Below are 20353 nucleotides of genomic sequence, written 5' to 3' on the forward strand. Positions count from 1 at the left end.
TATGAAATTAATTCTTTGAAAAAGTAACATGCCAAAGGATAATTTATGTATGTATTATTTATAAGATAAGTCATCATGGCTTTAAAGGCATCTACAGAAAAAAAACTAAGCAAAAATCTCTGTTAAATATATGTAAAATATAACTATAGTCCTGTCATGTTATAAAGGGTGATTTTGGACCAAGAGCTGTGTGTAATTTCCACCACAGTCTGTGTATAAAATATTTTGCCCCATTGTCATATCATATGGCTACAAGATTTTTAAATAGGAAAATAGGACTTCTAGTTTCATAGGTGTATGAGTTTCCTGTGGCTGCTGTAACAAATTACTTCGAACCTGTTAGCTTACACAGCAGAAATTTATTCTCTTACAGTTCCACAGGCTACAGGTCTGAAATCAAAATCACCGGGCTGAAATCAAGGTGTCGGTAGGTCCATGCTCCCTCCAGAGCATCTAGGGGAAAACCTATTCCCTGCCTTTTCTAGAACCTGGTGGCTTCCAGAGTTCTCTGGTTTATGGTGGCATCACTCCAAGATCCAAGGCCAGCATCTTCAAATCTCTCTCTGCTGCATTTTCATATCACCTGTTCCCCTGTGTATTATGGATTCCCCTTTGCCTAGTTCTTAAAAGGATAGTGTGATTGCATTAAGAATTCACCCAGATAATCCAGAATAATCCCCCTATCTGAAGACCCTGACCTTAATCAAACACCTAAAAAGACATTTTTTTTCTCCATACAAGGTAACATGTATGGACACCAGGGATTAGGACATGAATAACATTTGGGGGCCATTTTTCAGACTACCATAATAGGGATTGTAGAGAAAGCTTACAAATGAACAGGAAATATCAGAAGTTAGAAAACTGGGGTCAGGCCCATGGTTTGTCACAGTCAATGAATGTTTCTTTTGGCAAGCCTCTTCTTTTAGAATCATTTGTCATCTATGATATTGGTAACAGTTCAGGGAAAGAGATGTTCTCTAAGGTTCCTTTCAGCTTCAGAATTATATTAGGCATAGACAGGACGCATCTGTCTGCATGGATCATTCTCTGAGGGTAGGTAGAGAGGCAGAGACAGAAAAACAGAGAGGGAAAGGAAGAGAGAAAAAGAGGGAGAGAGAGAGAGAAAGACTGACCTTATATTTGGGGTATTTGCAGGATACAAACTGTTCAACCACCAGAAAAGTACCAGAATAGTGGAACCAGGGTCGGTCTCTGGTTGGTATCACAGATCCCACACGACCATAGAGACAATACCTTGTGTTCAGATTCAGAATGCATAAGCACCTTTCTGACTATCAGTTCTATGTTCTGACTGCCTTGATTTCAGGAAGTCCTGACCCCTAGAAAAAAATATATCTTCCATTGTAAATTGATGAATTGCCATTCCGGCTAAGAAGCCAAACTTCAGTGATTTCCTTAGGCCTGACCACTACAAATTGAACTAATAAAATGTAGTTCCCTAGTGGCCTCCAATTTGAGTTATCCAAGTGAGCTTTATCTTGAAAGAGCCTGGCATTTATTATTTTATTTAACATTCACCAATCGGGTGCAGATAATAATAACAATGAAAATTGTATCTCACATGCATTGAGACTCTATGCAGGCATAGGGTTAAACATACAACATGAATTGCATCATTTTCTCTGCATAATTTTTCAGTGTACTAAGATCTTACTCAACAAATCATCATTGGATACCTGCTATGGGCCAGTCACATGATTGATGCTGGGGATACAACGATGAGCAGGACCTGGATTTAAAGTAACTTAATGTCGACAAATCCCTGGAAGGGAATTCAGTGTAATACAAAATACCTGTTTACTTCAGGTGGTGAAGTTGTGATTCACAGAACAGTTTTCTTTTAATATTGCTATCATGTGATAATTAAAGAAGATAATTTAAAAAAGAGAATACAGTGAATAAATTATAGTCTTTTCATACAATGAAAAACAAATAAAGTAACTTAATGTCTAGGGGGGTCTGGGTGGCTCAGTTGGTTAAGCACCCAGTTTCGGCTCAGGTCATGATCTCGTGGCCTGTGAGTTCGAAACCCCATGTCAGGCTTTGTGCTGACAGATCAGAGTCTGGAGCCTGATTCATATTCTGTGTCTCCCTCTCTCTCTGCACCACCCCGCCCCTCAAAAAATAAATAAACACGAAAAAAAGAGTTTTAAAGTTACTTAATGTCTAAAAAGAGGAGACAAATATTAAGCAAAGAAGTACAGAATATGTATAACATTTACAGCTGCGTTAAATGCTACCAGTGGGGGTACATGGTTGCTATCAATACTCACTGCAGAAATAAATCACTTTGAAAGAAAATTGCATGATTTGCTCCAGGTCACAACCTCAGTAAGAAAAAGAGCCTGACTTGGAATCCTCATTGGTAACCATTCTGCTATGCCTTGCCCCATGCCTGATTTCTCGATCACTATTTGACGTAACATGCTCGCCTTTTTTGTTGGCATTCTGTGCGTAGTCATTTTCCCACCGTGACTGCTTGGCTCCAGAGTTTAGTTTTATTGACTTGACTGAACATTCCTAGTATGTGGAAACTCTGAAAAGCACCCTCAAGCCATTCCTGAAATCTATGACACAGACTTGCTATCACGTTCTATTAAGAGTTTGATTCCAGGCCCACTTCTGAAAAGTGAAATTGTGTACTTGGTAAATTCCTGAAACTGACAAGAACCCTTTGGCTATTATTCAAAAATGTCTAATACCATGAACTAAAGTGGTGAGTTATTTCCGTACTCCACACACAACCCCCCTACCCTTCAAAGTAGAGTGCTAAACTATGTTTACCACTGGGGACAAAACCATTTCCCCTTGAAGATAATGTGAAATAATTTGATAATGATGGTGGATTAGAAATCTATGTTGATACAAATCTATGTAAATCGGCTATGCTTTAAGAAACTTGTTCTAACTGACCGCATTTGTATCCTATAAACTATTTGTATAGGATTTTTAAATTGAACTTCACACACCGTTAACTGGATACGGCATTAGTAAACACAACCATTTCCTTTATATTAACATAGCTACACTAAGCGTGAATTCACTGTAAGTTTATTTGTTTTCCTAAAGTATAGTCACCTTTTCATATATAACCAATACATTTTTATGTGGGCAAAGCCAGAAAAAGCCAATATTCACCATGGATTTTGTATTTCCTGTAAGTAAGTACAAGCAGAAAAGCTGGCTTTACATCCACTTTAATTAAAAAGAAAACAAACCTGGTTTTAAGTCTTTCTTTTCCATTATAAGCAGGATCATAATATAAAACAAATTAGTCATTTAAAAAACTTGCCATTTGATTTTTTTTTTTTGCCATTTGATTTTTTATGTTTTGATATTTGAAAAAATTGCAAATATGACTTAAAAGAGGCATATATATATATATATATATATATATATATATATATATATATTTCCCCCCCCCCTTTGGAATAAACAATCCCTTTTGAAGAGCTTTCCTCTGAGCTGCTCACTGGCAGATTAGTTAGCAAATCAAGGAGTGACTCCATGGACTTATATACCATTACGCACTCAATAGCAAAGGAGCTGATGGAGTAAATAACACAATTCGAAATGAAACACCAACTACGCAATTCCCCAGTCACTTTTATATTGGTGACATATGCCCTTTAATTCCGAGGAATTTGCTCTTCTACTTATCATTTCTTACCATATATCTCTATAATCTGGTTTTGCAGAAGATTCCTGAGAAATCATTTTCATTCTGCATAGAACTGGTCAGGCCTATTTTAGAAATCCTAAAGTAAATACTTCTAATCCCTGTCCTCTTTAAGTGATCAGTCAAAGGGGACATGACATGTTCTTTTAAGTGCCAAACAGCTGTTTCGTTTCCCAATTAAGGGAGAGCACTGTAAATGATAGTTCTAAATAAATATATAATGTAATCTACTGATAAGCACAATGTAAATATTTATGGTGATTAGGGAAACAAATGTACACATATTTGAATATTCCCCAGGGGCTGACATCCATCCATTGTAAACCTTTGCCAGAAAAAGTCTCTTTGGTGGATTCTGCTGAGGAAGCAGGGTGTTTCGCTTTAATCTGGCTCAGCCTCTAGAAGATGTGTACAGGAGGGAGAGCCCAAGGAAAGGAAAGCTTTCAGCAAATTGCCTTCCAATAGAAACTGGGTTCCCTGTCCTCTTGGTTTCATATCCTGGGTAGGGTGAGACTACATGTCCCCTCGGCGCTAAGGGACAGAAGACAGAGTTTGCAGGGGCCTGGGCAATCTGTCTTTCTAATGAGAGCCCTAATTTGGTTTTCATGTAAACATGGCAACAACGGAGATACAAAACATTGCTTCAGGGTGACATTTTTTCCAGGTAAGGTTGTACTACAAGAAGCACGTAAAAAGGAAAAATAAAAGACTATCGTAAGGAAAAAAAAAAAAAGACTATGCTATGCAACAGTGCCACTAATTTTACGTAAACTTTTGTTTGGATTTAGGTCACAATTGTCTGGGCCTTAGTTCTTCCATCATTAAAAAGGGATTGTCCCTTCTGGCTCCCTCATTCTGAGCTTTAGAAGACAGTTTGGACATCCAAGTACTATACGTACTTTGACTTTAAAAATGATTCACCATTTTTGATTATAAAAATAATCAGTAATCATTATAGGTCAAAGGTGAATGATTAAAAAGACAAAAATCACCTCTTTTTCCATCATCCATGGAATATACTGTATAATGTATATTCAAATACATCCATACTGTATTCATTATACAGTATACATATATACTGTGTGCATATATGTGTATAGATACACAGATATTTACATATATAGAGACTATATAGAATATGTACATTTAGTTTTTTTTAAATGTTCATTGTTTTATTGAGAGAGAGAGAGAGAGAGAGAGAGAGAGAGGGAGTGTCTGTGAGCAAGTGCAGGGGAGGGGCAGACAGAGAGAGAGAGAGAGAAAGAGAGAACCCCAAGCAAGCTCCACACTTAGCACAGAGCCCGACGTGGGGCTCAGTCTCACGACTGACATCATGACCTGACCTCAAAACAAGAGTCAGATGCTTAACTGACTGAGCCACCCAGGTGCCCCCAGAATATATACATTTAAATTCTGCTTCTGTGGTCTTGCTGTTGTGAACATTTCCTCATGCCATTAAGTACTTCAGGAAAGTATGATTTTTAATGCTGCACAATATTCCATTGTATGAATGAATCATAGTATCTTTAAGGGTAACTATTTGAGACATTTAGGTAGCTTCTAATATAAATGGTCTCTTATCAAAATGCCTGTCCCTGTTGTGTTTTAGTCTCTCACACTCTATTTTATCTCTTGGGGTTGACTCAAATGTTAAGCCTGGGAAGACAGGAAGACGCAATTTTGAAACCCTCCCTGGTATTTGCTAAGAGTGTGGTCTCTGGAGAAGTTTAACTTCTTGGGGATCTTAGTTTCCCAATTTGCCAAATGGGAACCCCAAGCCCTGTCTTTCAAGGCCATTGTAAAGGTGGGTTGGAAGTCCGTCAAGTGTCAGCCACCCCAAAGGCTCCTAGTAAGAATTAGGCTCTTTTTTTTTTCTTTCTTCTTTTTCTTTTTAAGTTGATTTTATTGTTTTAAATTTATTTACTTAAATTCAAGTTAGTTAACATACAGTGGAGTATTGGTTTCAGGAGTAAAACCGGGTGATTCATCACTTACATACAACGGCCAGTGATCATCCCAACAAGTACCCTCCTCAATGCCCATCACCCATTTAGCCCATCCTCCCCCCAACCACCTCCCCTCTGACAACCCTCCATTTGTTCTCTGCATTTAAGAATCTCTTACGGGTTGCCTCCCTCTCTGTTTTGATCTTATTTTTCCTTCCCTTCCCTTACTTTCATCTGTTGTGTTTCTTAAATTCCACATGAGTGAAATCTGATGATACTTGTCTTTTTCTGCCTGACTTATTTCACTTAGCATAATACATTCCAGTTCCATCCTATTTATTTGTTTTGAGAGAGAGAGAGAGACAGAGCTAGCATGCATGTGCAAGCAAGCAGGGAGGGACAAGAGAGGGAGAGAGAATCCCAAGCAGGTTCCACACTGTCAGCGCAGAGCCTAACTTGGCCCAAACCCACAAACCGTGAAATCATGACCCGAGCAGAAACCAAGAGTTGGGCGCTTAACCGACTGAGAGAGCTGCCCCTCTCTCTATTTCTTAATACAGGAGTCCAAGGTCCCCATTATTAGGTATCAGGGTCTCTGTGAAAACCCCTGAAATTGTGTGCAAAATTCTGTATGTCCAGATATTTTTTTCAAGGGAAAAACCTCCATAAGTATAAGCAGGGTTGCAAATCTCCTTCCTGCTCTATGACTTTCCATTTTGCCATGAAATGATAGGACTGGTATTTCCCTGGTCCCTTAGGACTACCATATTGGGTCTGATTTCTCTTGAATATCTCTCTCATCTGTGGGTGAACTGACTGTTCAACATAAACCCAGACTGACACACAGTCTCTATGCTGACACTCCAAAGCATTCAGCCTATTGCCTGACACAAGAAACAATATTGCTGCTGATATTATTACATTCATGAGAAAATTTTTAGGAGAGGTGCATTCATTTTAAATGACTAACTTAATCATGGAAGGTCCATTGTATATGAATGGATAGCTATCTCTCTCTCTTGCTTTAGCTCTCTTGCTTTCTCTCAAAACTGAGACCTGTATGGATTTGGTCAAATCCTGAAACATTTCCAGGTCCCATTTATCTTATGTAGGTTTATAAAGGGATTAAGCGAGCCAGAGATTACAATTTCTTTTCTATAATAATAATAAAAAAAGGGATGTGTGCAGGAAAGAGGAATTTGGCATGAGGCAAACATCAGTATAAAATAGGATGACGGTCCATCTGTCTTGAATAATATAGACCACAAGTTGACTAGCAAAGGGGAAACTGTTGAGATTCTTTCCAACTTTGTGATTCTCTGATCTTACAGATGGTCCATTTGACAGATCTCTCAAAAGCAAGTAAGTACCTTTCTGAGTGTCCATTATAAAGCAGGGCTGTTCAGGCTAGTGGGTATGACAAGGTAAAAAAAGTTCCAGGAGGAGGTCACTGATGCTACTGTATGATTTTCAAATCATTGGCTCCTATAACATTTGATTTATGTCTTTCTGTTTACGGTAAGAGCACTCCATGACTTCATTCAAGTTTATCTGTGTGTGTGTGTTACTGATACTTCTAGAAATATGTGGTAGTGAATTCAGATAATCAGAAAGGAATAATCAAGGAAAATAGAACCTGGACCCACTTTGTTCTTAGATTGGCTTAGGGAAGTGAATGCTTTTAAAAGGTCCAATTTGAGGGGCGCCCGGGTGGCTTAGTTGGTTAAGCGTCCAACTTCGGCTCAGGTCATGATCTTACAGTCCATGAGCTCAAGCCCCGTGTTGGGTTCTGTGCTGACAGCTCAGAGCCTGGAGCCTGCTTCGGATTCTGTGTTTCCCCTTCTCTCTGCCCCTCCCCTGCTCATGCTCTGTCTCTGTCTCAAAAATAAATAAAAACATTTAAAAATAAATAAATAAAAGGTCCAATTTGCGATTTTTATGTTCTGTTTGTTTGGTTTTTGGTTTTTACCTTTATTTATTTATTTTGAGGGAGACGGAGAGAGCATGAGCAGGGGAGGGGCAGAGAGAGAGGGAGAGAGAGAACTCCAAGCAGGTTCTGCACTGTCAGCATGTAGCCCAACACGGGGCTCAAACTCACAAGCTGCACGATCATGACCTGGGCCAAAATCAAGAGAGGGATACTCAGGTGACTGAGCCACCCAGACACCCCAGGACCCAATTTGTTTTAAGCAAGCCAGTTTTCAGCAGCAGGGCTAAGGAACTTAATGCATGTGGAAAAATTATCTGCATCATTCTGCCTTGTATTTTCTGAATCCAAAGCAGAGGTGGTATCCCAAGTCTTAGAGCCTATTTCTTTTGTTTCTTTACTCATGCTACCTAAGTCAGCTAAAACAAGCCTTCCCCCCCTTTCCCTTTTTTTTCTGTCATTTATCCTTATCTACTGGAGTAAGTTACTACAGTATGGCCTCCAGTAAGTCATGCCTTTCTATCCCCATGCTCTTGTGCAGTCACCTCCATTACTGATGGGGCTTGGCTATTTGACCAACTTTGGCCAAAGGGACATCAGAACATGCAATGCAGGCATAGGTTTGTGTCCCTGGGGCTTGGCTCTCAGCATGCTAATACCATAAGAAGAAGCTCAGACTATCTTTCTGGAGACATAGGAGCTATGAGCTACAGCCAGCACTAAGTGCCACAAATGACAGTGAAGCCATCCAACCCCAGTTGGGCCACTAGATCACTGCAGTTTCACACGTGATGTCAGCTGGGACCTGCAGAGAAACTACCCAGCTAACCACAGCCCAGAGTGCTGACCCCAGAGCACAGTGTTGACCCCAAATCATGAGCAAACTGAATAATTGTTTTAAGCTTTGGATGCAGCAATAGGCAACTGAGACATCTATTTTCGACTGGGTAGAGACTGGCTGGTCCAGCGACTGCTAGCTGTTTACTTAATATTCATGCAGTTGACTTCTCTGTAGAGTTCACGAGGGGCTGCGCGATGAGACAGTGGGGCAAACAGAGGAAGGCAGAAAGAGATGGGATAGCATGAAAAAAAAGAGAGGGCTTTTCCTTTCTCAGGTCTTTCTCTTCCCCATTTAGCTCTTCTTTGGATGGTTATGCTAGACTCCATTTGGCTGGGTTGCTGAGCAGAACGCTAATAGTAGGTAAATAAAACCTGCTTCCCCACCTCAGGCACTATTTCTTTGGAAGGTTGCTTAAAGGAGCCAAACCTTATGTTTGATTCACACATTGGAACACCAAGGGGTTGTCTTTTAATGGGACGCCACTGGGTTCTGCGGTATGAAATTAAGCATTTCGACATAGCCCAGCCTCTACTTATGTTTGATGTTCTGAAACATGAACCACTATCCATCCCTGGCACAAATCAAAGTGTGGCTTTACCAGAGTAACTTTTGGGGTTTTTGTCTCTCTCTTCAACTAGAATATAAGTAGTTACCCACCAAGTGATGCAAATTCCTTCCTTTAGCTACCAAATTTAATAGTAAGCTTAGAATGTTTGAAAACCTTAATCCTTATGTTTAAGTTAACATAAGGAATTACTGTTTAAGTTCAAGTATAAATGTGAAGTAAAATAAAATAAAATAAAATAAAATAAAATAAAATAAGATAATGTCCCCTGGGTCTTTAATTTTTAATGTGTTTCCCAACACACTAAATTTAAGCTTAACTGATGTATAATATTTAGGCTATTCATCTGAAGACTGAATAAATAAATCTTCCTGCTTTCCTAGGTCAAATGTCCCTGTTTTTCCTCAAAACTATAATCTGGAAAGGATGAAAAAATATGGCTAGAAGTGCCCCACTATCCTCTACCTTAACTATTATGTGATGAGGGATAGTCTGGAATTAAAAAGCTATTGTTTTGTTAGTATTAACAGCTGTTGGACTCAAAAGAAGACTCCTAAAATTACATGGATGGACAAACAACCCAAATAAAGAAATGAGCAAACTTTCCCAAGAGCTTCCTTGGCCTGTGGTGTTACTGAATGGCAGCTGACAAGGTTTTCAATAATGTCAACCCAGCTGGTTCTAAAATGCTGGGGTCCCCAAACTTAATTAAAAGTGTTAACAATTTAGTAGTCGATATTAGAACATATTCTCCCTACATACCTTCAGTAACCTGGTCACAACTGTTAGAGACCAGTAACCCTCTTGCCTTGTTTTATGTCCCGAAGTCATTGTACCCTAGGCCACTTCCTTGACCGTATCACCTCACAGACTCCAAAACCCACCCAGATGGATTGCATGGAGTTCTTCCAGCAGCATCCTTTTCCTTTCTTGGGATGACAACACACAATCAAGCTTTTTGAATGTTTACGGAGGAGGAAAATGCATGCGGTTTGGCGATTTTCTGTCAAGTTACTTTTGTTAAGTCCCTCCACACATGAGTGAAGCGAGCTAGGCTTCCTGGTGGAATGGGAAAAGCTGGAAGGGACTTGGTAAATCATCAAGTTGACCCAGCATTTTATGTTTTGGAAGCCGAAGGCTGTAAATGTGGAATGCGTTACGAGCGTCTGCACCCTCTAACTGCTAGGGCACTCTTCCTCTATCACCATATAGAAATGTAAGAATTTGTACCTTTGCATCTAGAGCTGGGGTAACCGTGCCAACCTCGTAAGTCAAATCCCAGTTCTAAACATAGTCATTAGTGAAACAATGCCAAGTATTCTTAAAAGATAAGGGTAAATGTATATTAGGCACCTACCTAACATCTGATGTGTATTCCATACAGATCCAATTTTGGTGATTATTTTTCTCTGTTCTGTGTGACATTATAGATGATTGGGTAAGAGACAAGAGTATTATCTCCCTTGTTAGGCTGCTGGTCAGGAAGGAGACTCTGCCGCCCTTCTGCACCGTGGCGGAATAGATGCCGTGACTCGATCAGAGCCTACCTTCCTGCTGATTCTCATTGGAGCCTTGGAATTCTTCTGAAGGCATCACTTCCAACATCACATCCACTTCTGCCACTATCAAGGACACTCCAGATGATACTTAGTTGTTATGCTTGAAGATCAGGATCTGTGTCCTGTTCACCTCTGTACCCCCCCGACCAAGACTCTAATAGTGCTTTGTGCATCAGAGGTACTCAGTAAATATACTAAAAACATACAATCAACTTAACACCGATGGGATAATCACAAGAGTACAACAAGGGGAAAATTAGAGCTTGGGGATTGGTGTCTGTTCTGAAAATCCCCAGGCTCTCTGAAACCTCTTGCAGGGTTGCTGAAAGAAACGACTCAAAGGTTCATACTAGGTCAGAGAGACATCTTGGCTCATCAGAGCCCCCTTTGTAGTTAACACAAGAGGACTAAGTAGTAGAGGTCAAGGGGCACCTGGACCTGAGCTGAAGTCATGCGGTTCTACTTGGAGATTCCAAGTCAGTGGCGCCAGTGGTGGTTTCCTCAGTTACTCCAGACCAGCATCCCTCCTTGGCCTTGGTTCTGGATCTTTGTGGCTGGACACTCACCCACCCGGCTCCACATGAATAATTCAGGGAGGTGATCCAAAGCCAAAAGTTGCCCCAGGGCCCCTGATTCCATTCTCAGCTCTGAGATGGGCTTTACGTAGTGGCACCAAGAGTCAGGAAGAACAAGGATGATCACTCACTATCACATCCCTCAAGGGGAGGAAAAAAGCCTAAGAGGAAGAGATGAGCATTTCTCTCCTCTGAAGTTAAGATATAAAATAATCATCAAAATATGCTCATTGGTAATAAAATTAGAGATGAATCAAATCTAATTGGACCTATTAAGGCAAGTGAAATGTTTAATTACTCTTAATTGGCAACCTCTTAATGTAGCTTTGCATCCATTTCCCCCCCAAAATAGAAACGGCATAGCTCAAGTCGTAGGCCGTATGATGGGTGTTGGCCTGTGCTGATGAGTAAATGCTAATACAACAGAGATCGTGTCACATGCATTTAAGATAGGGGTTTCAAATGTGAGTGCCTTCGGGGAGGAGACTGGGTTTTCAAATGTGTAACTGAGCGGTAGGACATGATAAAGGAGGGAGGGTAGCTATAATGAATTTTTTTTTTTTTGGCTTCACTTTTGAATTCAGTATTTTTATATGTTCCTGGCCATTCAGAAAATCCACGTACAAGCCAAATTTGGCCAGTCCACAGGAGTTTGCCATCCTTGATTTGGATACTTTCTATAAGTGAATTTAAACTTAAAAAAAAAAAAAAACCAGAAGACCATGGGGGAGGGGAAGGAAAAAAAAAAAAAGGTTAGAGAGGGAGAGAGCCAAAACTTATATAAGAGACTCTTAAAAACTGAGAACAAACTGAGGGTTGATGGGGGGTGGGAGGGAGGGGAGGGTGGGCGATGAGTATTGAGGAGGGCACCTGTTGGGATGAGCACTGGGTGTTGTATGGAAACCAATTTGACAACAAATTTCATATTAAAAAAAAATCCTGTACTAGGGCGCTTGGGTGGCTCCATTGGTTAAGTGTCTGACTCTTGATTTGGGCTCAGGTCATGATCTCACACTTCATGGGATAGTGTCCTGCGTCAGGCTCTGTGCTGACAGCATGGAGCCTGCTTGAAGCCATTTCAGAATTTCATTCAAGACTCTCTCCCATCAGACCTTTGGTTTGCATCCTATCAGTCTTAACCATAACTGATCTGGTAGTTGGGACATATCCGGTTCTGCTTTGACACTCTTCCATTTAGGTCACCTTTTGGAAGCCTTAGTAGAACGCAGAAAACCTACAGCCTAATGATTTTCATTTTCATCCCCGACAGGAGATAAGTTCATGAGAATAGCCTCGGAGCTAGAGATCTTAGATCATGAAATGATACCTTCCACTTCTCCCAAGTACTTTAGAGAAGAAAGATGCCTGGACCATTTCATCCATTTTCACTATGTTAGATGGAGTGGGTTCAGAACGGGCAGCGGTAGTTTGTTGAGGGGTGAGCTCAGGCAAAGCTGAACCTAAATTCTGCTCAAGGATTTGGTCACATTTGTAAATAAGCTAAATGACAGGCAGGCTCAAATGACCAGGAAGTACAGTACAGTGGGTAAGAGCACACGATGTGAGATAAGCAGACTTAATGTGAATGCTATGCTACTTACTTGCTGTGAGACCTTTCAGCAAGGTAATAACTTTAAAATTGGCATAATAACACCAGATGTGTGGAGACAGGGTAAATATTAAATAGGATAATGTATGTAGTCCTGCCCCTGGCACAAAGAAAACGTGTATGGCTCTGTAGTGGGAATTGGGTCGTTTGTTATTATAAGAGGGGACTGCAGAAGGCATAAGGTTTTTATGTGATTTTCTTTTTCCGTAGCCAAGGGGAACAGGGTTAGCGGGAGTCCGGTTAAAAGCTACAGCAAGAAAGGGAGACGTCCTCAACTTGACCTGCTACATTGGTAGCAGACCTTTCAGGGGTTTTTAGAGGATATTCCAGCATAAGGCCCCACCCCTGTGGGTCCTTCTCAAAGGATGAGCACCCTCAGCCTGGCTCAGCTCTCTCTGCTTATGGTGGCCCTTCCTCCCGTGCCCACTTGAATGGCTTCCCAGGATTCAGAACTCCACTTCCACCCACATTGTCCCAGTACCTGCCAGCCCTGCTCCAGCTAAGGCGCTGCCATCATTTACACTTTGTTTGTGTGTGTGTGTGACTGTGTCCTTTGAAGATCCGCTGTAGTAACCTCTAGCCGTGACGAGTCACCCACCTCAGCTGGCCCACTTCTTTCCCCATGGACCTGTTGGTTTTGTTAGTCCGTTGGTTGTAAAGTGGGCAGGTTTTGAGTCCTCTGCCCCTAGTCTTCCGTGCTCTACAATCTTGGTTATTTTCAGTGCACACTTGTGCTCAACAGATTTTTTTCGGAAGGCATGTATCACATGATGGGGTGACATACCGGAAACAACAGGAGAAGGGAGGTTCTAAAATGAATGCTATTTCTGGGGCATCGGTTAAGCGTCTGACTTCAGCTCAGGTCATGATCTCACCATTCGTGGGTTCAATTCCCACACAGGGCTCTGTGCCGACAGCTCAGAGCCTGGAGCCTGCTTCAGATTCGGTGTCTTCCTCGCTTTCTGCCCCTCCCCCACTCATGCTCGCTCGCTCTCTTTCTCAAAAAAAAAAAAAAAAAGACATTAAAAAAATTTTAAATGAATGCTATTTCTATAGAGTTGGACTCAGCTCTTTTCCCGTGGTCTCCAGAATGGGGATGACATTTACTGACCAGGCTTTCACCCAGGTAAGTAGAATGCTCTTGAGCCTTTCAGGTTATTCCTCAGGCATTAGCAAAATAGTTAGGTACTGTTAACATCGGAAGACTCTGCTTCCATCTAGAGTGGCAATGAGTACCATTTATTCAGTGTCACCTCTTGTGCTTATACTCCTCACCGTGTAGTATGTATGTTCCCTTTTAGACTTACAACACTCCTAGGTGGTGCATTTTATAATCCCCATTTTGAGGAAACTGAGGGGTAACAGCTTCTAGGATTATTCCTTAGCCAGTCAGGGGCTGAGCCAGAAGGCGAACCCTAGCTTCTTCTGACTTCCAAAAGCTGAACTCTGAAATAGCATCAGTACTATAGATAGAAGGGCATTTGTGCCTGGCCCTTTATTAAACTTCTTGAGAGAAGCTCTGTCCAAAAGAAATATAATGTGAGCCACATATGAGAGCCACAGCTGAATCTTCTTTGAATTGTGGTAAAATACACATACCATAAAATTTACCATTGTAACTATTTTTAAGTGTGTAATTCAGTGGCATTCACCGTGTTGGGCTACCATCACTGACCATTTCCAGAAATTTCTCATCATCCCAAACAGAAACTCTGTACTCATTAAACTCTAACTCTCCATCCTTCCATCCCCACCAGCCCCTGGCTGCCTATACTCTACTTTTTCTCTCTATGAGTTTGTCTATTCTAGGTACCTCATAAAAGTAGAATCATACAATATTTGCCTATTTGTGTCTGACTTACTTTACTTGGCATGTTTTCAAGCCTCTTCCATGTAGCATGTATCAGAATTGCATTCCTTTTTAAGACTGAATGGTATTCCATTTTACATATTTACCACATTTTGTTTATCCATTCATCTATTGATGGACATCTGGGTTGTCTCACACATGAATTTTTAAATATTTTAGTAGCCACATTAAAAGAAATCAAGAGGGGGGCGCCTGGGTGGCTCAGTCAGTTAAGCTTCTGACTTCAGCTCAGGTTGTGATCTCACAGGTCGTGAGTTCAAGCCCTGGGTTGGGCTCTGTGCTGACAGCTCGGAGGCTGGAGTCTGCTTCCGATTCTGTGTCTCCCTCTCTCTCTGCCCCTCCCCCATTTGTGCTCTGTCTCTGTCTCTCTCTCTCTCTCTCTCTCAAACATAAATAAGCATTAATTTTTTTTTAAGAAATCAAAAGGAACAGGTGAGATTAATCTTACCATTTTGATTTAACTCAATATGTCCAAATTATGTTTTCAACATACAAACACTGTGAACTTATTAATAATACATTTCACATCCTTTATTTAGTACTATGTCTTTGAAATCCAGGGTGTATTTTATATTGGCAACATATCTAAATCTGGCCTAACCATATTTCAGGTGCTCAATGAACACATGAGGCTCTGGTTACCACACTGGACAGCTCTACCCCAGAGATTTAGTCGGGGGCTTTCTCTTTAATGATGTTCCATTGAGCCCCAAACCTTAGTGATGTAAATTTCTTAGTTAGTTTCTATGACATTTAAAGTTCCCTTATCAACTGTCCATAATTAACGTGTTTCTTTGTAACGCTAGGTATTGTGAAAGATAGGGGGGAATATCACATGGTCAAGATAGGCCCAAGATATAAGGTAAAGAATAATACAAGGTAATACATTAGTCTTTGCCAAGAAAAGAGGTATACATAATGGCAAGTGTATCTGGAGCAAATATTCAGTTCCAAAACTAAAGAATTTTTCTTCTGATTTGTGAATTTTTTTACATGCAGTTTATGAAAGTTTAACAAATCATTTTCCTTGAGTGTTTAACACATTATCTTGATGGTAAAGGATATAAGGACATGAAATCTGAAATCTAATAGGAAACCTGGGATGATAACAGAAGAATGAATTAAGGTGATGTCTTTTATTAAAAAATTTTTAAAAATGTTTATATATTTATTTTGAGAGAGAGAGCACAGGTGAGGTGGGGGGGCAGAGAGAGAGAATCCCAAGCAGGCTCCAAGCTGTCAGTACAGACCCCGACGCAGGGCTCAAACTCACGAACCTTGAGATCATGACCTGAGCCCAAATCAAGAGTTGGATGCTTAACTGACTGAGCAACCCAGGCACCCCAAGGAGAGGGCTTTTAATATCGGAATCATTAAGGAAGAAAGGATGACATTTATTTATAAAACGACAGCCTCTCATATGCCATGCCCTGTATACTCAGTATACGCTCACATTGAACTCTATGACATTATCAAGCATTCAACGGTTTTTGATCTACAAAACTGTCAGTTTCATCGGGTTCAGCCTAATACATTATTTCACCATGCATGTGATGTTAGCAAATTCTTCATGAAAACTTCAAGAGGAGCCTAGAAGACTGTGTACAACTTAGAGAGGCTAAAGAATTTTTCTTCTGATTTGTGAATTTTTTATATGTAGTTTATGAAAGTTTAAAAAATCATTTTCCTTGAGTGCTTGAGAAAAAGGCATGGCTCTTCCTGGAGGATGGCAGAAGGTAGAAGGAAGGGAATTAATGTTATAATAACAGCAGTGATGATGGTGATAGTCACTGTGTCTTCAGTGCTTACAATGTGACAGACCCTGTCCTAGGCCTTTAATATACAGAATCACAGTTAACCCTTAGTCCAACCTTGTGAGAAGGGCATTTTTATTCCCATTTGGAGACTTAGATGCTGAGACTCGGGGAGACAGACTGGGCCCAGATCACCCTGTGGTTTCTGACTCCAGAGCACCCATCAACCATCCAGGTTTACCGGGGACTGAGGGGTTCCACGAACGGGGAGCTTTTCATTTAAAAACTGGGATGGTCCTGGGCAAACCAGGACAAGTTGGTCGCCCTCCTGTCAGAAGTCTTCTTACTCTATAATGGCAACCTCGCACTCTTTGCTCACCAGCCTAGAGAGGCCATTCCATTAAGCACAAGGCACTGATATTTTTTTCCAGTTTTTCAAGCTTTCTCACTGTGGGCCCTGGTCAATGGGAACATTTTATTAGTGGAGTAGTAGTTTAAACACATGTCAGCAACCACAGGCATCTCTATGGTGAAGTTGGGTGTAGTGTTTAGTGGGGAGGCTGCACGGCCTGGTCAGTGTCCTTGCCCAAAGTTCTCATCCTGGTCTAGAAGCTGCAGCCTGCATAAGATGATACCGTTATTTTTTATTAACATCTAACTGAAATTTAGCATTTTCTTTGATTACAAATATAGGCAACACACCACAGTACTGTACATAAATTGTAGATGTTTTCACTTCACAGTACAGAGGTTGCAATACTTCAAACTATAATTTAAACTTGTCACCGCTTTAGGGATGCCTGGGGGGGGGGGCCTAGTCGGTTAAGCATCCGACTTCAGCCCAGGTCATGATCTCGTGGTTCATGAGTTTGATTCCCAAGTCGGGCTCTGTGCAGACAGCACAGAGACTGCTTTGGATCCTCTGTCCCCTTTGGACTCTCTGCCTCTCCCACACTTGCACACGTGCTCTCTCTCTCTCTCAAAAATAAACATTAAAAAACACCCAAAAACCTGATCACCGCTTTGAAATGACATAAATTTTCAGACCTACTGCTAGCCCTTGATATTTAATGTATTTACAAACATCTATACTACTGATCTGTCTTGGGGAAAAATGGATAAATGGAATTCAATATAATTACTTTGCCTTGAAATTTTATGCTCTTTCTTTTACACATTTAAAAACATTATTCTGAGAGGAAGTCCGTGGCCTACAAGAGGTTAAGAGGGGTGACAAATGAACCTTCTTAGATCAACATCAATAGATTTCACTTCACCCCAATACCACTTCACCAATCTGTTGCTTCTTTAGAGAAACTACCCGGCTCTCAAGATCGAATCCAAGGCTCTCTCTCAGGCTCTAAACTAATCCAGTTCAGTGGAAGGGTATTGGGCCACAATCGACTAAATTTAGAAAATAAACATAGTCACCCTCTAAGCAGCGAGGGACAGGGTTTTAAACTCTGGAAGGAAGAAGGCTCCCCTCACTCTGTCCAGCCCGCCCATTCCTTCACAGGCAATTTTTTCCCCCCTGACCAATTGTGAGAGTCCCTTTGTGAATTACATGTCTGGATTAGTTTGCTGAACAATTGCCTCTTCTTAGTTAGCCTCTGATTGTCCTTGCTTTTGTGACTCAAAAATCCTTAATCTTATTTGAATGCAATTTAATTCCCTAGAGAGCTGAGTCTTTAGTCTCTTAGTTTTATAAAGTGAGTGCTTAGGGAAAATGCATGAGAGCTGACACGGTACTCCTTCAAAGCTAGGTCAATCTACCAAGGAAATAATTAGATAAATGTGCACGCCAATTGGGGAGAGGAGGAGGAAAAGAATTTCTCTACAAATTACTTTTAGGACATTTAAGTGGAATTGAATTAGAATGTCAAGGGCCAGACAGCTCTCAGGAGGTCATTTGATCTAGTCCCCTGTTGCTGGGCAAGAGCACAGATGTGAAAATCTAGCCCATACTTAAAAAGCTTTAGAAAGGAGAGCAAACATTTTACCTAAGCAGGTCCTGCAAGGTAGGTAGAAGAAGGTTGTGGATTTACAGGAATATTTGTAGTAAACCAAATAATATCATGTAGCTCATCAATTAACTAGTCAATTAATTAAACACATATTTATTGAGCCCCTGCCATGTGTCAGAGACTGTCCTGGGCACTTGAGAAATATCACTGAGCTTACGTTCCAGTGGGGGAAAGACACGAAAACAATAAACCTAGTAAGAAAATTATAAGGAATGTTGGAAAGAGATAAGCGCATTGAAAAATGGTGGGGGGCGGGCAGGGAAGAGTATCTTAATAAAGTTGTAAGCATAAATGGGTTATTACATGTTAATAGGAGTAGAATAGAGCCAAGGGTGGTAAATTCTCAATAAATAAGATAAATATTATATATTTAGTAATATGTATCACATATATGTGTATATATGTGACATTTTGTTTAGTATCTTATACTAGATGGGCTTGCTTAGGTGCAAGAGCCAGAAATAGGCTTTGCCTAATATAAGCAAAATAGGAATTTTATTAGAAGGGTGGTGTGGGCAGCTCTGAAGAACCAGAACTCATCAGGAACCCAATGCCTGTAGAGAACCCTTCACGACCTTGCAGGGTGAGAAAAGCAAGGAAGCACAGAGCCCGACACAGGGCTCGAACTCACGAACTACAAGAACTCTAGGTTTCAGCTCAGATCATGTTCTTGTAGTTCATGAGTTCGAGCCCTGTGTCGGGCTCTGTGCTGACAGTGTTTGGGATTCTCTCTTTCTGTCCCTCCCCCACTCATGCTCGCTCTCTCTCTCTCTCTCAAAATAAATAAAAAAACTTAAAAATAATCTCTGAAAGGACATTGGTGGAAAAATGGTGCAGTGAGACAAAGATAATCTCATCCTAATTAATAATCTGACCTAGGTGTATAAAATGGATTGGGTTTACAAAAAAAGTTACTGGGGGAGGATATTACACACCCTAAATACTAGCTATAACCCAATATGATGCCAAATTTATTGAATGAGTTTTAATTTAGAACATATAATACTCATTATAATCTTCCTAGCTCAAAAACGTTATCAAATCTTAGTAGGAATGGGTAGAGTATAATCACAGCCATGGTAAATTCACTCTCGAAAACCTACAAATGGATTCTGGAGAATTCAATCATCTCTGATGAGGGAATTACTGTTCCTTCCAAGTAACAGATGAAGTGAACAGATGAAGGGTGACAGATGAAGTGAAAGCAAACCAAACCATACATGTTCTCTTGACTTTGGATGATCTCTTTTCAAACCAAACAAAACCAATGTTGGGTTCAACAATTTCCCCTGCCCTTGGCTTCACTTGGTACCAACACTTGTTGCCGCCCTTGTTTAGGTCTGTCCACATGTGTATAGCTTGACACAAGAACTTGTCTATTACCCAACATGAAACGTGACCACATTCAAGCAGAAAGGTACAGGGGCTCTGTGGTCTATTAAAACGTGCTGTAGTGTATCTAAGAGCGTAATCACCAGTTCATTGTGATTTACAAAAACTTTCTCATCGGAGGCATAATAACTAAACACAAAGTAATTCTACTTGAGTAGTTCAAGCACTTGATTTGTCCCTTTGAATTTCTGCCAATACATATGAAGCTACGATCTATTTGCCACACTACCACCATCTGTATATTTTATTTCCTATCTCTGGGCACATAGACTCCCTTATCCTCATGCAGCTTCTTTTTGGACAGAAATCTCACACTTTTCAATGAATCATGCTTACTTTGCATGTCAACGTGATGCAGGTGTGTGAAGATTTAGAGGAAGGATTTGAGTCTGAAATACAAACAATTTGGGTTTCAGATATGGTAGGCCGGAGAGACTTATTTTTTATGACCGAATGGAATAGTAATATATTTGGACATATGGAATTCACGTTATGTCTCATTTTCTTCAATGTTGCTGGCAGGAAAGCTGTAGCTAGAGAAATGGTTTTCTTTTCCCCTGTGGTTTTGCTTAGGCAGTAGAGACTCAC

The 20353-nt window shown here is 40.6% G+C and overlaps 1 protein-coding gene across 21 annotated transcripts in view; it reads left to right on the forward strand.

Annotated features, from left to right (window-relative positions):
* LOC109279056 (uncharacterized) overlaps window positions 1-20353 on the forward strand; it is a 309036-nt gene that overhangs the window by 133851 nt on the left and 154832 nt on the right. For 7 of the 21 annotated variants that reach the window (XR_008420471.1, XR_008420463.1, XR_008420462.1 and 4 more), the window contains one exon: window positions 6981-7011. The exons of the other annotated variants lie outside the window; for them this stretch is intronic. Coding sequence is in view for 1 of the 7 variants with exons in the window: in XM_019469807.2 (XP_019325352.2) it covers window positions 6981-7011 (31 nt within the window). In the remaining 6 variants the exon portion in view is untranslated. The remainder of the gene's footprint in view (window positions 1-6980; window positions 7012-20353) is intronic. 21 annotated transcript variants of the gene reach the window in all.

The sequence above is a fragment of the Panthera pardus genome, unplaced genomic scaffold (assembly GCF_024362965.1).
Source record: "Panthera pardus isolate Hobbes unplaced genomic scaffold, ASM2436296v1 HiC_scaffold_8, whole genome shotgun sequence".
Classification (NCBI taxonomy): domain Eukaryota; kingdom Metazoa; phylum Chordata; class Mammalia; order Carnivora; family Felidae; genus Panthera; species Panthera pardus.